Below are 15,125 nucleotides of genomic sequence, written 5' to 3'. Positions count from 1 at the left end.
ATGATTGTAAGCACCTTGTGAGTACTAAGAGTCCAGCCGGTGCCCTCCAGCCCATCAGTTTTCAAAGGAATGAAGTCAGATCCCATCCTACCAGTGAGGACTGGATTTAAAAAACAAACAGCTGGCCCAGAGTGCTGCATGCCATAAATCCCAGCACTCAGGAGGCAGAGGCCAGCCTGATCTACATAGCATGTTCTAGGAGAGCCAGCCAGGGTTACACAGAGAAACCCTGTGCCAAACAAAAGAAAGCAAAAAAAAAAAATCGTTGATGTAAAATTTGAATAAAAGAAAGCTTCATTTTAGGTTTTAGACTGGTGGTAGAATCTGTTCTCCAAAGCACAGGGCCATGCTCCACTCAGCACAGGCTTTTTTCTGTTTCATATTTATCAGTTTGCAGCTTGGGGGTGGGTATCTCATTTTTAAACTTTTTAAATTAAGTTGAATCCTTTATATCTTATCCTTTACATTTTCTTTTAATTGTGGGGGGTTGGGGGAAACGTGTATGTGACTACAGAGGAGGCCAGTGGTCATCCAGTCAAATCCCCTGGAGCTGGAGTTAGGGGGGTTTGTGAGCCATGTACCATGGTGCTGGGTATTGACTTGGGTCACCTGCAAGAACAGTGTGTGCTTAATCTCACTGAGCCATCTTTTTAGCCTTTCTGGTTCGTTCATATTCTCTCTCTCTCTCTCTCCCTCCCCCCCCCCCCCTTAACTATTTGGACCTTTTCTTTGTCATGATGTCTTCCCCCTTACTTTTCTAATAACATTTTTTAAAATTAACTTTAAGGGAGAATGTTGGAAATTGAACCGGTGTTTTCACGCATGTTAAACACATGCTCTATAACTGGGCTGTCTATGCCCCGATCCAGATCACTTTGTGTTCTTTCCTGTGTTGTCTCGTTATGTCGTCCACGCTGACTCTCAGCTCCTGGTTTAGCCAAGACTGTCCTTGAATTCCTGGTTCTCATTTCTCAGCCTCCCAAGACCCCTCACCACCCTTGTCATATGCCTTATATTTTTTTCTTACCAGCTTCACATTTGGCCTTGGCTTCTACAGTATAGAGGGTGTGTGTGTGTGCACACATGGGTGTCCATGAGTGTTGTGCTTATATCCACTAATCTCTTGTGGTTTCTGGTCTGAGTCTCGTTTGTTGGTTTTTTGGTTTTTCGAGACAGGGTCTCTCTGTAGCTTTGGAGACTATCCTGGAACTCGCTCATAGAGTAGCACCTGTCTCTGTCTCCTTAGTGCTGGGATTACAGGCCTGTGTCACCACCACCTGGCTTCTGGGTCTCACTTGTAAAGAGATTTTGTTTCTATAGAAAGGTCTTCATTGCTTACATTGAGTTTCATTATCACTGGTGTTGCTTTCCCCTCATGACATAGGTGCTTTTTGAAAAAGCTTTAAAATGTTTTAAATGTGTTTAGTTTTGGAGTGCTTCGAAGATGCTGGGGTGGTTCACTCAGGAAAAAACATTACCCTAAAACAGACATACAGACATACATGACTTGACCAACAAGAAATTATGCCAGTTTTCCTATGTCCAAACTTTTTGAATACATTTTTCCTTGTTACAGGGAGATCAAGGCCTTTACCACCTAAAATTTCTGTTGTGGAGTCATTAATGGGTAGGCCACAAAGCAGAAACAGGACTTTACAGCAGTAGCCTGCCTTTTTACTAATGTGGATTGATTTAGTATCCTGTGAATGACTCATACTATTCTTTGTGTGTACACTTGTACACATGCATTCATGTGTGTGTGCGTGTGGGGGCTAGAAGTGTGTGTACGTGGAGGCCAGAGGTCTGTGTACTGTGTATGTATATGTACACATGTGTTCATATGTGTGTGTGTGTACACATGCATTCATATGTGTGAGCATGTGGAGCCCAGAGGTCTGTATGTGTATATGGTGTATATGTGTAGTACACATGTATTCGTGTGTGTGTGTGTAGGCCTGAGGTCAGCCTCAGGTGTTGTCTTAGCAGCCATCTTCTTTGTTTTGAGCAGTGGGGATTGGTTGGTTGGTTTGTAGCAAGATCTTACTATGTAGTCCTGACTGCCCTGGCACATGCTGTGTATATCAGGCTAGTTTTAAAAGACTGGGATCCACCTGCCTCTGCCTTTTCAGTGCTAGAATTGAAGGCCACCATGCTTGGCCTACCATGGTTTTGAGGCAGGGTTTCTCACCAGGACCTAAGACTTACTGGTTATGCTGACTGGTCATGGAGCCCCTGGGATCTGCCCGTCTCTGCATCCTTGGTGTTTGTTAGGGTTGTAGCTGCAGGCCACCATGCCTAGTTTTTGGAGTAGGTGCTGGGGATCAGACTCAGCTCCTCATGCCCTCATGGCACGCTCATTGCCAAGTAACATGTCTCCCTGGTCCTGACTTTAAACTACAAGAGTTGTTATGTATGTTTTACATTTACAGCAGTGTGTCAAGACTGGTAACATTTGTAAACTGTGCTATATATATAAAGCCTGTGTAATTTCCTTTACTTTCTACTTCAGCATCGAAAGCAAACATGAGGTTACAATTCTAGGAGGACTCAATGAATTTGTTGTCAAGTTTTATGGACCACAAGGAAGTAAGTACATGTGTGGGTATGTGTTCTTTTTATAATCTTTACTAGACAGTAGGGCTATCAACAGGAGCCAGCGAGTGAAGAAATCTTTGTTATTCATGCATTTATTCTCTCACAAATTTTGGGTTTTGTTGTAGATGGGCAAACAAGTGTTCTCTGAATAGGATCCAGGTTAAGTTTCTGTGTATATTAAGTATATATTCTGTTCTGTTTTTGGGGGGGTGGTTGGTTGAAGTAGGAAAAATAAGGAACATGACTATCTCTTACTAAATAATTAGTGGTGTTTAACAGTATCATGTAAGAGAGTGAATATTTGCTTGACTCTGGATAAAAGAAAATGTGTGTGGTGTGTTTTGTTTTTAATTGTTTTCTGGTACTGGTGGTTGACCCCGTGCTTGTGCATGTTGGGGAAATGCTCTACCACTGAGTTACATTCCCCAGCCCTTTCTTTGTTTACTTATAAAAGCGGTTTATTTTCTATGCATATGAGTATTTTGCCTATATATGTGTATGCGCACCATGTGTGTCCTCGATTCCCTGAGAAGCCAGAAGAGGTCATTGGCTTCCCTGGAATTGGAGTTAGGGGTTGCTGTGAGCCACAGTGTGTGGGGGTGCTAGAAATTTAACCTGGGTCCTCTGCAAGAGTAACAAGTGCTCTTAATTCCTGAGTCACCTCTTCCCCCCCCCCCCCCCCCATCTTTTTGCATTTAAGCAGGTTCTCACTAAGTTGTTCAAGCTAGCTTGAAGTTACTCTATTCCAGTCAGCCCTTGGGTCCTCAGCAACCTTAGCTTCCTAACTAAATAAGCGATGATAGATTCTAATTAGAACAGGATAGTTCTAATAGAACAAGCTGTTCTGTTAGACAAGCCTAAAGAAAAAGCAAATTAATCCGAACATAGAGTTATCTACTCTGCTGATTATAGTTTGGTCCTGAACTTTTTTCCCCTTTGAGACAGGATCTCACTCTGTAAACCAGGCTAGCCTGGAACCCGCCTTATCTCCTGATTGCCCGCATTGTAACCTATGTCACCACGTCCAGCTAGTTCCTGACTCTTTAAGCAATTAGTTTGAGGCCTTTTTCAGGAGAGAAAGTGATTTGATGTTCATTTACACTTGTATTTATTTTCTCATTTGAAGACACAGTCCTGTCCTAATGGATAACATGTTTTATTTCTGTTCCAGCACCATATGAAGGTGGCGTGTGGAAAGTTAGAGTGGATCTTCCTGATAAATACCCTTTCAAATCTCCATCTATAGGTATGTGATGACTTGGCTTCTACAAGACATTCTGAAATATAAGAGGAACATAAAAATCTTATATTTTGTGAGAGATGATTAAGTCCCAACTTACCGAACTGAATTTCTCCTTTCTTGGCTTTAAAAAAAAAGGTTTATTTACTTATTATGTATGTGGATCTTTTGTATACATGTATGTCCTCACACTGAAAGAGGACATGGGGTCCCATGGGGCTACAGTTAAGAGCTATCTTCAGAACTAATGCCTAGTCTCCTGCAGTTTAGACTAACTCCTACTCCAGCAAAAACCTTTTTTCTGAAGTTTGCTTTGCTCCCAGGCTTTCAGGTTTCTGTGTAGAGCAGATAGTGTGTTAGGAGGATGTGTGCAGTAAGGGTGATGCAGGAGCTGCAGCCTTGCCACGGTCTTAAACCACTTCACTTCCTGTAGAGTTTTATGTACTAAAGAGCATCTGTGATTCTTTCCTAAGCTGGGGAATTCTTAGTGTTCTTTCCCTTCGGGTCTTTAGGTAGGTTCTCTAACCCTGCAGCCGTCCCCGAGATACTTATGGATCAACAGGTGAGAAATGGCTTCAGTGCAGCAGGGGCTCTGAGCTGTAGCCATAGGGGTGGCAGCAGCTCATGGGCATGCTGGACAGCAGCCTGCGTGGCTGCCGATCAAAGCCTTTCCCCAACCTCATTCCACAGCGACGAGAAGTGGGTGTCAATCTCTTCAGAGGGCTTTTCTGCTGTGGTTTCCCATGCCTGGTTTATTCATGTGTCTCCTAACTTTAGTGTCTTGTTCTATTGCAATAGTTCAAATATAAACTTTAAAATGTGTCGTAAACATCTATTTAAAGACAGAAAATTGGCATTCCAAGTATATATATAGTTTTGTTATTTTGCATTGCTGCTTACAGGAAACAGGGCTTGTAGAAGCCAAGCATATACTGTGGGAATGCAGCCTGTGCTGCAGAAATGCAGCTCTTCCTTAAACTTTAACCTGTTGTCCCAGGCAAAGGGTACAGTTCACTATAGCTGTCTAAAGTTTATCCTAAAAGACTCTTTTCTGCTCCATTGCTGGGGTCAGACTCTGGACCTGGCACATTCTAGGCAGGCACTCCACCATGTAGCTGCATGTGTCTGCTGCCCTAAAATACCTAAACTTAAAGTATTCTTCATCTGCTAATGACCCAAATTCCCAAGTTAATGACATGGTATACAGTTGGTTATGACCAAGCTAATTTAACATTCATAAGTTTCAATTTGCCATTCTCTATACTTTTCAGAATTTGATACTTAACAAATGAATGTCGTCTTCCTTTGAGGAAGTTGATTTAGTTGAAATACTTGTACAAGCTGTTCTTTCCTTCAGAGGAGAATTACATAAGAGTTAATCAGTTTGTGGGTTGACCCATTTTCAAGTCATCAACAACGTAATACTGTTAAGATGTGCTTTAAGCATTTTGAGAGGCAGTAGCTCATTTATGAAAGGCAAGGCTTAGTTTTTGAGTTGTGGAGACATGGTATTAAACAGAAGAGAAAGGAAATGAAGTGAACTCAACTTACTCGTAAAAATCTTTCTCACATAGTGTCTGTATCTACAGTTCTTTTTTTTTCAGTTATTTACCACTCTTAAGACAAGCACATTTACAGCATATGTGGCTTTAAATGAGCTAAGAATATATAAAACAGTAACTAATGTTCATATATATAAATACTGTTCCAGTATCTACAGTTCCTGAGTTTAACTTAAGCTCTTAAATATTAAGATGTGGAATTGAGAGGCATAGCTTGGTGGCAGAGTGCTTGCCTGGCATGTATGAGGCCCCGAGTTCAGCCCCTAGCCCTTAAGTAATAAATAACACATCTTCTATGTTAGCGCTGTGTGTGTGCATGTGTGCACCCACGCCCACCCGCCTCTGTTCAGACTCAGATAGGCCTTCCGTCTGTCCTGTTCGCAGTTGTACACCATCAACCTTAGCTTGGATTTTAAGATACTTATGAGCATATAATTTGTGTGTATGAGTTAATGTGCAGGCGTGTGTACTTGTTGGTGTATGGAAGTCAGACGTCAACCTCAGGTGGTGTTCTTTAGGAACTATATACTTTTTTTTTTGAGACAGTCTCTCTTGCTGGGACCTAGGTCTCACAGTTAGGCTAGGTTGCCTGGCCAGTGAGCTCCAGCCTGTCTCTGCCTCCAGCACTGGGATTAAAGACAGGTGCCACTGCATACAATAATTCTAGGGTTTGTTTTTTTTTTTTTTCCATTTGTGGACAGACTTTTTTTATTTTTTCCCTTTTTTTTAAGACAAGGTTTCTCATTAGCTAGGGAGCCAGTCCTAGAACTTGCTCTGTAGACCAGGCTGGCCTCGAACTCACAGAGATCTGCCTGCCTCTGCCTTCCAAGTGCTGGGATTAAAGGCGTGTTCTACCAGTGCCCAGTGAGATAGGAGGATTGCTTGAGCCTACAAGTTTGAGCCAGTTGAACAACATATTGACACCCCCCTCCCAATATCTTTAAAAGATAGGAAATTGGACTTGGTGCTTCATGCCTCTATAGTCCCAATAATCCGGTGGTTGAGGTAGGAGGATTGCTCGGGGCTAGGAGTTGGAAATCAGCCTTGCAACATATCACGACCTCACCTAAATTGTATTTATATAAACACAAAACAGGAAAAATGAACACTACTTGAAGTGGTAATTACTTGAAGTGTCAGCACTATGAGAGGGTGGAGTCAAGAGGGCCAAGGACTCAAGGGACTACCTGGGACCCTGTTAGAATTAGGTGAATTCTATGTGCTTGTCGTTAATTGACTCATTAAGTACTCAAAGGGTATGGCCACACTTCTTGACATTAGGAAGGTTGGTAAGAATAGATGGACATAAAGCACCAAATATTCTTTAGAAGATGTGTGAAGCTGTGCCTCTAGAAAAGAGAGTTTTTATTAAAAAGGACATATTTTGCTCTCATTACAAAGCATTGGAGATGTGAGGGCAAATGGGAATTTTAGAAACATTCAGAATCCCAAATAGTCCTCAGTCCATGAAGACTCTGCTGCACCAGCTCTCATTCTGTTCTCCAGATTCTGTGTTAGCTAGAGAAAGCTTCCACCAGAGCAAGATGTGCGGCAGCTGAGTGCGCATTGGGAAAGGGCAACACCACCACCACCATTGTCCTTGGTGCGTCCTGGGCACGGTAGCACATCGCTTTACAGACAGCTGGATGTTACTCTAGTTTCAGCCTGTTCTGCAAAACTACATTGTAAGTCCCCAAACAACAACAAATTGTTTTATGTGTAGCCAAAAAGAGTAATGATTTTTTTTAAATGAAGTTATAATTGGTTGAGCTACAGAGTTTGTGATTTTTTTTTTTTATAGCCAGTCTGATCAGAAGCAGAGGGATCAGGAGTTAAGGTGCTCCTTGACTACACAGTGAACTGTCCTGCCCTGTAGCACAGACCTTTAGCACAGACCAGCCTGTCATCTAAGTAGGATAGTTTAGGTTGTCAGACTAATCAAAATCCGTCTTAAATTTTTAGTTGAAAGCTACTCTAGTAACCACATTTTTATGCTTGTGCTAGTAATGAAGGGTAGTACATTGCACTATGGTCGGAAATTACCTCACAAACCGGTTGGTGGTAGTGCACACCTTTAATCCCAGCACTCAGGAGGCAGAGGCAGGCGGATCTCTGTGAGTTCAAGGCCAGCCTGGTCTACAAGAGCTAGTTCTAGGACAGGCACCAAAGCTACAGAGAAACCCTACCTTGAAAAACAAAATAAGAAGTTACCTCACTATTTTAGGAATGAAGTTTTGTAATATAGTATGAGTAACTTTAGAACTTAGTATGCTTAGTTAGTTCTATTCCATATGCTCCTGGATGGAAATAGTCTATAGTTTCCCCCAGAACTAATGTGCATAGCTGAGGGAAGTGCTGAAGTTTCAGAATGGAGAGGAGTGTGTCAATCATGAGAGATTTGGGGTTAGTCACTTTTAACAAAGGCTTACTTGGGCTACCACATATTTGTATAAATAAGTGAAATTTTGAACTAAGACAACATTCCACTTAGATCACTTGCGTCCCTCCATACTTCGATGATTTGAATGCAGTTCCTATCTCAAATGGCTGTCTTTGAATTTCAGTAGAGAAACGAAGTAGGAAGATTTTATGAATCATTTTAAAGTCATTACTATGAGAATGCAGCTGTGAAATTTTTCTGTCACGGGTGCTCTGAAAATGAACGGTCAGAGAGTACATTAAAATATGGTTGGTGGCTCATTTCGCCGAGTCTACTGGTTTCCTGCTCTGCTGATGTAGCTCAAGTGCTAGGGGTACAGAAGCGAGCATGATTCTCTTCTGGCAAATTTAAAACGACATTTAATACTTAAAGACAGCCCTCATCATCCTAGATCAGGGAAAGAGTATGCCAACAAGAAGAATTCAAAAGTACTAGCCTCCCGTGCTGGGAGGCTGGCTAAGATACGAAGTGTGAGCAGGGTGGTAGTGGAGCACACCTTTAATCCCAGCACTCAGAGACTGGTGGGTCCTTGTGAGTTCAAGGCCAGCCAGGTCTGCAAAGCGAGTTCCAGGACAGCCAGGACTGTTACACAGAGAAATCCTTTCTCTAAAAACTTAAAAAAACAAAAACAAAAACAAAAAACTCAATATATAGATGGAAACTCCAATAATGCTCTATTTTACTAGCAACCCTCATACACAGCTACTCAGGGCTTATGGCATTGAAGGCTATTAGAATGGATGGATATCTATTTAATATTACCCTACAATTTGCCCTCTAAACCCAAGGATTCTGTATCACTGACTGGACCCACCCACTATGCACCAAAAACAATCTGAAACCTAGTTTATCTTTTAAGGAATGTGTACATTCCTGAATGATAAAATGTAACTAGCATTCGCGTTGTCTCGGTTATAGGCAATCCACAGATAATGGCAACACGTGGGAGGATTGTGTCAGGCACAGAACACTACTGTGCTTGTGGAGCACATGAGCTTTGGTGGGGCTTTGGGCAGCAGTGGTCCTGCTGCTGGAACAACTCCAGGGAGGGCTGCAGAGGACTGCTGCCGAGTGATGGTGGCGGCTCCTCCGTCTCAAGCTGAACAAGGGCTGGCTGGTAGGAAGAAGCTGAATATCAGAAAATCCTTGGTTAGGAAAGGAGACTGTAGGAGAGGCATCGTTGTTTGTAGATATGACAATTCTCGGTGTGTCCTGGGAATATGAAGTGGGCAAGGTGGCGCACACCTTTAGTCCCAGCCCTTGGTGGGCAGAGGCAGTGGATCTTTTATGAGTTCAAGGCCTGCCTTGTCTACAAAGCAAGTTCCAAGGCTACACAGAGAAACCCTGTCTTGGCAGAGGGTAGGTGTCTTAGTTCCCTTTGAAAAGCATGTTCACACCACTTAAAATTTATGTTTCTGGTGTTGTTGACGAGCACTTCAGAGATGGTCTCATTCAGTTGTCTCAAGGCCGAGAAGTAACACCATAACGAGTTGCCAAGTCTATGGCAACATTCTGGCGGGGTTTTTCTGATTGTTTTGTTTTTATTCTGTCAGAATACTGTTTAATTACTGTTGGAGTATTATAGATTATATGTCCATTGTGATGCAATTTTATGAAATGTATATCAACATCAAAATCACAGACACACTTTGACATTTATAAAAAAAATGGTTATGGGGGATAGAGAGATGGATCAGTGGTTAAAAGCTCTTAACTATTCTTGCAGAAGACTAGATAGACGTTGGTACCCCCATACCCATGTTGGACAGCCTGTAACTGCAGCTTCAGGGCATCCCAGTGTCCTCTTCTAGCCTACTTGGGCCTCTGTGAACACATTTATACACGTAAATTTAAATTTAAACCTTGGTGGTGGTGGTGCACTCCTTTAATCCCTTGAGGGGCAAAGGCAGGCAAATCTTTGATTTCAAGGTCATCCTGGTCTGTAGAGCAGGTTCCAGGAGAGCCAGGGCTGCAAAAGGAAACCCTGTCTCAAAAAAAAAAAAAAAAAAAAAGATTAAATAATTTTTTTAAAAAAGTGATGTTTGTGTATGGTGGAGAGTTTCATTTCTAGGATGCAAACAATAGCAAGACATTATTTGGCTAGACATGATAAGGGAACACCTGTAACCCCAGCACTTCAGAGGTTGGGGCAAGAAGGTTCTAATTTTGAGGCTACCCTGGTCTCCATACTGAGACCTTATTTCAAAAAAGAAAGATGGGGGAGTGCAAGGTAACTTACTTAAGCTCAATAAAATGAAATTAAGTTCCTTTTTTCGTTGTCTTTATTAAGAATGCTGGAGACTGAACTCAGGGCCTAGTGCATTCTAGGTCCTCTTAACACTGAGGTGTATACCCCAGTCTTTGGATTTTTTTGTTACCTTGAGACAGGATTAAGCTCTCTACTTTGTAGACGAGGCTGACCTCTAATTTGCACTGTCTCCTGTTCTAGGTTCTATGCACCACCATTCTTAGTGGCCAAAATTGTCACTACTGCATGCTTACAGTATGCCAGTTATTGTAAGGGTGCTATACTTACGCTAAGTTGTTTGATGTTCCTGACATCCCTCTAGTGTGTGGATGACATTACTTACTCTAGTCTTGAGAATAAAGAGCTCCCTGTTAGACAGTCTGACATGAGTCTAAGCTTTTCACCATGACTTTGATTGTTAGAGACAGAACAGATGTGGTAGTGTGTACCTTCAGAATCCCAGCGTTAGGAGACATTGGCAGGCAGGTCTCTTTTGAGTTTGAGGCCAGCCTGGTCTTCATAGCAAGTTCCGGACTAGTAAGAGTTACACAGTGTGAGAGATGTCTTTAAAAAAGTTTAGAAACTTGGAAATTTTGTACTGTCTTCCTGCTGCTGTGAAAATCCTTCCAGATCTCACAGTGTGACTGGATGAATGAGCAGACACTGAAGGATAAAAATGAAACAATCAGCAGGCAGGCTAAAGGTTTTGGTAACTTACTAGTTTAGTAGAAGAGGAGTACTCTTGAAGGGTGACCTTTCACCTTTGCTTAGTTATAAATGTACTTTTCTTACCCACCCAGCCCTCAGATTCCAAATTAGCAGAGAAAAAGACAGAAGCAGAAGAGAGGACCCTCACTAAGTTATGATTGCCAGAAACTGAGCCTCAGTTCAGAAGTTTCTCCAACACAGGACTTTGAGAGTGAGCTCCTCGCTTGGTTCCTCACCTGAACAGAGCCCAGCTCCGTCTCTCCTGTAGGGAAGGCCGTTGTGAAGAGACTGCTGCCCCAACAGTGCACACAGCTGGGTCATTCCAACGCCGAGTGTTGGGCGGAGATTGAAGCTAAGACTCTATAAAAATGGATATCCTGAAACAGTACAGGAAAAGATACCTTTTAGTTTTGTGTTTCTGTGTATGTGGCAAGGAAAGAAGGGCAAAGGCCTTTTGGTACCGGAAATTGAACCCACGGCTTCATACTTAAATAAGCACCAGCTCCACCACCAAGCTGTATTCTTCACCCCTAAGTATATTTTAAACGCCTACTTTAGAAAGCAGAACCTTGGTTTTGAATTGTCTGTTTTCTGAGATATTTATTTGAGCATATGTATAACATTAACGTTTTCACTTACTATTTTCTCATAAGGATTCATACACTTACAGTTAAATTGCATCAGGCACACAGCAAACCTCAACCACTTCAGTCCTGGCTATCTGTCCCTTGGATAGAGCTACACGTCTGCCTTTGCCTTTCTTTCCTTCCCGTGTATCCTTAATCATTTCTCTGACTTTGCATTATCATCAAGATAAATTTGGCAGAAAGGGGATTGACCCCAGCATGTTTATTCACCTATAGATTTGGTCATTAGTATGAAGCTATAAAAGTAAAACGTTAAAGCCACAAGGGAGAACACTTGTCTAGTACCATGGGACCCTGAAGTCAGGCTCGTGTGTGTGTGTGTGTGTGTGTGTGTGTGTGTGTGTGTCCGTGTGTGTGTCCGTCTCTGTCTCTAGGACATGCTGCGTTTACTCACCATGTTTCCATAAAAGCTGTCTTCAAATACATTCTCTTAAAACACCTTCATAGTAGTTTATGGTCAAATGGAATCAAGTATTGGATGAAATTCTCTTGTTTGGACATACTCCTTACTGTGGTAGCAGTATTGCCAAAAAGAAGGAGACTGTGCCAGGGCCAACAGGCTCAGGCCTGAGAACCTCCCTTCTCTGAATTCCTGGTCTGCTTTCCCAGTCTTCTCTCTTCCGAACCCACAAGTTTCACTGTTGGCAGCATTGTCTAGACTAATAAATGGCTTTGTCAGAAACTCTGCACACAGCTTGTCCAAGAGTAAATGTAAAGTAAATGTTCCTTTTTATTGATTGGCTCTGGGTTTTATTTTGTTTTTTAACAGTTTGAGCTGAGCATATGCCTATAATCTACGTACTTTCAAAGGAGGTTCATCGCAAGTTCCAGGCCAGCCAAGACTACATAGACCATGTCTGAAACACACGCATTGATGTTCATATTCTCCCCAACCTTCAAACGCCTGGTACATCCTTCCAGTATCAGATAGTCTGTTAGGGGAAGGATCCAGATGGAGTTGGAAGTAGGGGTATGATGAATATGATCAAAGTACATTGTATACATGTATGAAATTCTCAAGAAATAATTTTTGAAAGAAATATTTTTTTTTTAAATAAAAGCCTGCAATTGGAAGATCTCTTTGTGGTCTGAGAGGGTTTCTCAGGTAGTGTTGGTCTGTTAGTACCTGGTCCTTGAAGGTGAAGTTGTCAGTTGATATTGCTCACTCTGGAATAGTCAGTGGGTTTCTTTGGCTCTCTGTGGTAGTGTAGCACAGTAGTTCTGGATGTGTTCTAGAATATTCCACGTAGTGGTGCTGCCCTACAAAGCCACTGTCCTTTAATGACTTTGCTGGCCATTTCCTTTAAAGTCCTCTGTTCTTGGAGCTCTTGGCACTGTTAACTAAATCCTAGATTTTTGGCGCTCATAGCACCTCTAGAAATTGAGTAAGAATGGGGGTTTTAGAAGTGAAACAGTCCAGCTGTTTCTCAGACCCATGTTTGGAAATGAGGTGACTGCTGGACCAGTGCCTGCAGTTGGTAGCAAAGTGAGGGCCAGAACCCTTTGCCAGGTTAGTACTTTGCCTTTTAGATGGTGGTAATTATTTTTTTGTCCCAAGACAGGGTTTCTCTGTGAAATAGTCCTGGCTGGCCTCAAACTCAGGGATCTGCCTGCTTCTGCCTCCCAAGTGCTGGGATTAAAGGTGTGTGCCGCCACTGCTCGGCGATGGTGTTAATTCTTTTATTTTTTTTTATTTTTTAATAAATTTATTTTTTTATTTTAATGTACATTGTGTTTTGTCTGTGGGTATGTCTGTGAGGGACTCAGATCTCCTGGAACTGGAGTTAGACAGCTATAAGCTGCCATGTTGGTGCTGGGAACTGAACCCAGGTCCTCTGGAAGAGTAGCCAGTGTTCTCAACTGCTGAGCCATCTCTCTAGCCCCTGATGGTGTTAATTCTTAGCAGCTCTGGGCTCCAAATCTTTTGTTACTAAAAGTATATTTATGAAGTTTTTGGCACTTCTTTTATATGCTCCTATATTTAAACAAGGCCATATTGAAATTTAGCTGAAAATAGTGTAGAAACTGTATGGACTCTGATTGTGGTTACTCTTCAGGCTAGAGCCAAAAAGGGGGATACTTTAATTTTTCATGGATAACTTTGATGTAGTCAGAGCTCTTGACCAACGTCATTCTCAGTCCTTTAAGGTGCCCTATAGCCTCAGATTGCTGAGGCTTAATTCCCTTGTAGGATTCCCAATTCCCATTCATTCCATTTTGTTTGAGATACGCCATTGTTTCATCCAACAAATATTGACGGTGCTCGGAGCCTATTGAGCCTTTTTTGTTTGCTTTTTGACAGCCATTTATTTAAAAACAAGACTATGTTAAGATGCTGTTGTCAGTGGCTTGTCCCTTCTTGATGGCTAACGTTCTCTCTGCTCCCTACCTTGTCTTTTGTTCCTCATCCCTTCACTTCAGCTAGTATCTTGGCTGATCTTCTAAAGTATAAATGAAACAAGCTTCTGATGCACTTTTCACCTAATTGCAACCTCTGCCCCTTGTCGTCCTTTTTTTTTTTTTTTTTACTTTCATAACACTAGCCACCTTCTAATCCAACACATGACATGCTTGTTGTACAGAGCTCTCCAGACAAGCCCTATCTATAGTCAGTTCTGAGAGCCTTTGCTTCCCTGGTGTTCACTACAGGTTCTAGCAGAAGCGGGGTGTTAAGTACCAAGAGCATCTTTGGATTATTAATAGTAGTTACCAACTGCTGTAGTTCATATAAGAGAATCATTCTTAGTTAAAAGCGTAGTGCTTCAGTTTTGTTTCCTGTTCATTTCCTGTAGGCTGTGGGGTAGATCTCTTGTAGAATACTCAATTTGCATGAGTGAGACCCTTGGTTTAACCCCAGTGCTTGGGAGACACGGGGAGGAACCTTGCAGGTATGAGGTCAAACTCTGAAATCCTTTGAGTGAGATGATAGTATATTCCTAAGTGCAACAGATCTTGGGGACCATGTACTTCACAAGCTGAGGGAGTTTTGGATTTTTTTTTTGTAATGGATTTTGTTTTATTTAAACAAGAGAAAATTAAGAAGTGAGATCTCAGAATAGTTGGTTTGGTTTTATTGATCATTTTCTTTTAGAAGATTTAGCACTAGTTAATACACATAGCTAAATCTACCTTAAAAACTTGATATTGAGCCAGGTAGTAGTAGTGCACGCCTCTAGGCAGAGGCAGATGGAGCCCTGTAAGTTCAAGGCCAGCCTGGTCTACAGAGTGAGTTTCAGGACAACCAAGGCTACACAAAGGAACCCTGTCTCAAAACCAAAACACAAACAAACAAACAAAAAAACCCACTTTATATTGTTTTGTTTATTTGAAAGGTTTTTTATTAACATTAAACCAGGAAAGGAAATACTGGAGCTGTCGTTCAAACACTTGACATTCGGGCTTTTCACACTGGGGATGGATTGTAAGGAAGTGGGGAGGGATAGGATTTGAAAACTGCAAAAGTGTCTCAGCTGAGTCTGTTTCCAGCTTCTTATCTATGTGCATACTGGCTGTGTAGAAAAAAAGGCAAAAATACCCAAGTATTTTGTCTCTCCTTTTTAAATGATTATTTTATTTTGTATGTGTGAATTTTTACAGGCATGTATGTTTGTGCATTATGTGTGTGCATGCACTGCCAGAAGAGGAAATCAAATTCCCTGGAAATGGAGTTACGGATAGTTGTTAG

The 15,125-nt window shown here is 41.8% G+C and overlaps 1 protein-coding gene across 4 annotated transcripts in view; it reads left to right on the top strand.

The window, feature by feature from the left end:
• Ube2h (ubiquitin conjugating enzyme E2 H) overlaps positions 1–15,125 on the top strand; it is an 83,167-nt gene that overhangs the window by 41,253 nt on the left and 26,789 nt on the right. For all 4 annotated transcript variants that reach the window (XM_075953757.1, XM_075953756.1, XM_075953755.1 and 1 more), the window contains exons 2-3: positions 2,510–2,586; positions 3,767–3,841. In XM_075953757.1, coding sequence (XP_075809872.1) covers positions 2,510–2,586; positions 3,767–3,841 — 152 coding nt within the window. The remainder of the gene's footprint in view (positions 1–2,509; positions 2,587–3,766; positions 3,842–15,125) is intronic.

The sequence above is a fragment of the Microtus pennsylvanicus genome, chromosome 19 (genome assembly GCF_037038515.1).
Source record: "Microtus pennsylvanicus isolate mMicPen1 chromosome 19, mMicPen1.hap1, whole genome shotgun sequence".
NCBI classification, from domain to species: Eukaryota; Metazoa; Chordata; class Mammalia; order Rodentia; family Cricetidae; genus Microtus; species Microtus pennsylvanicus.
Note: the sequence above shows the minus strand (reverse complement) of the source record. Positions and strands in the feature narration are given on the sequence as shown.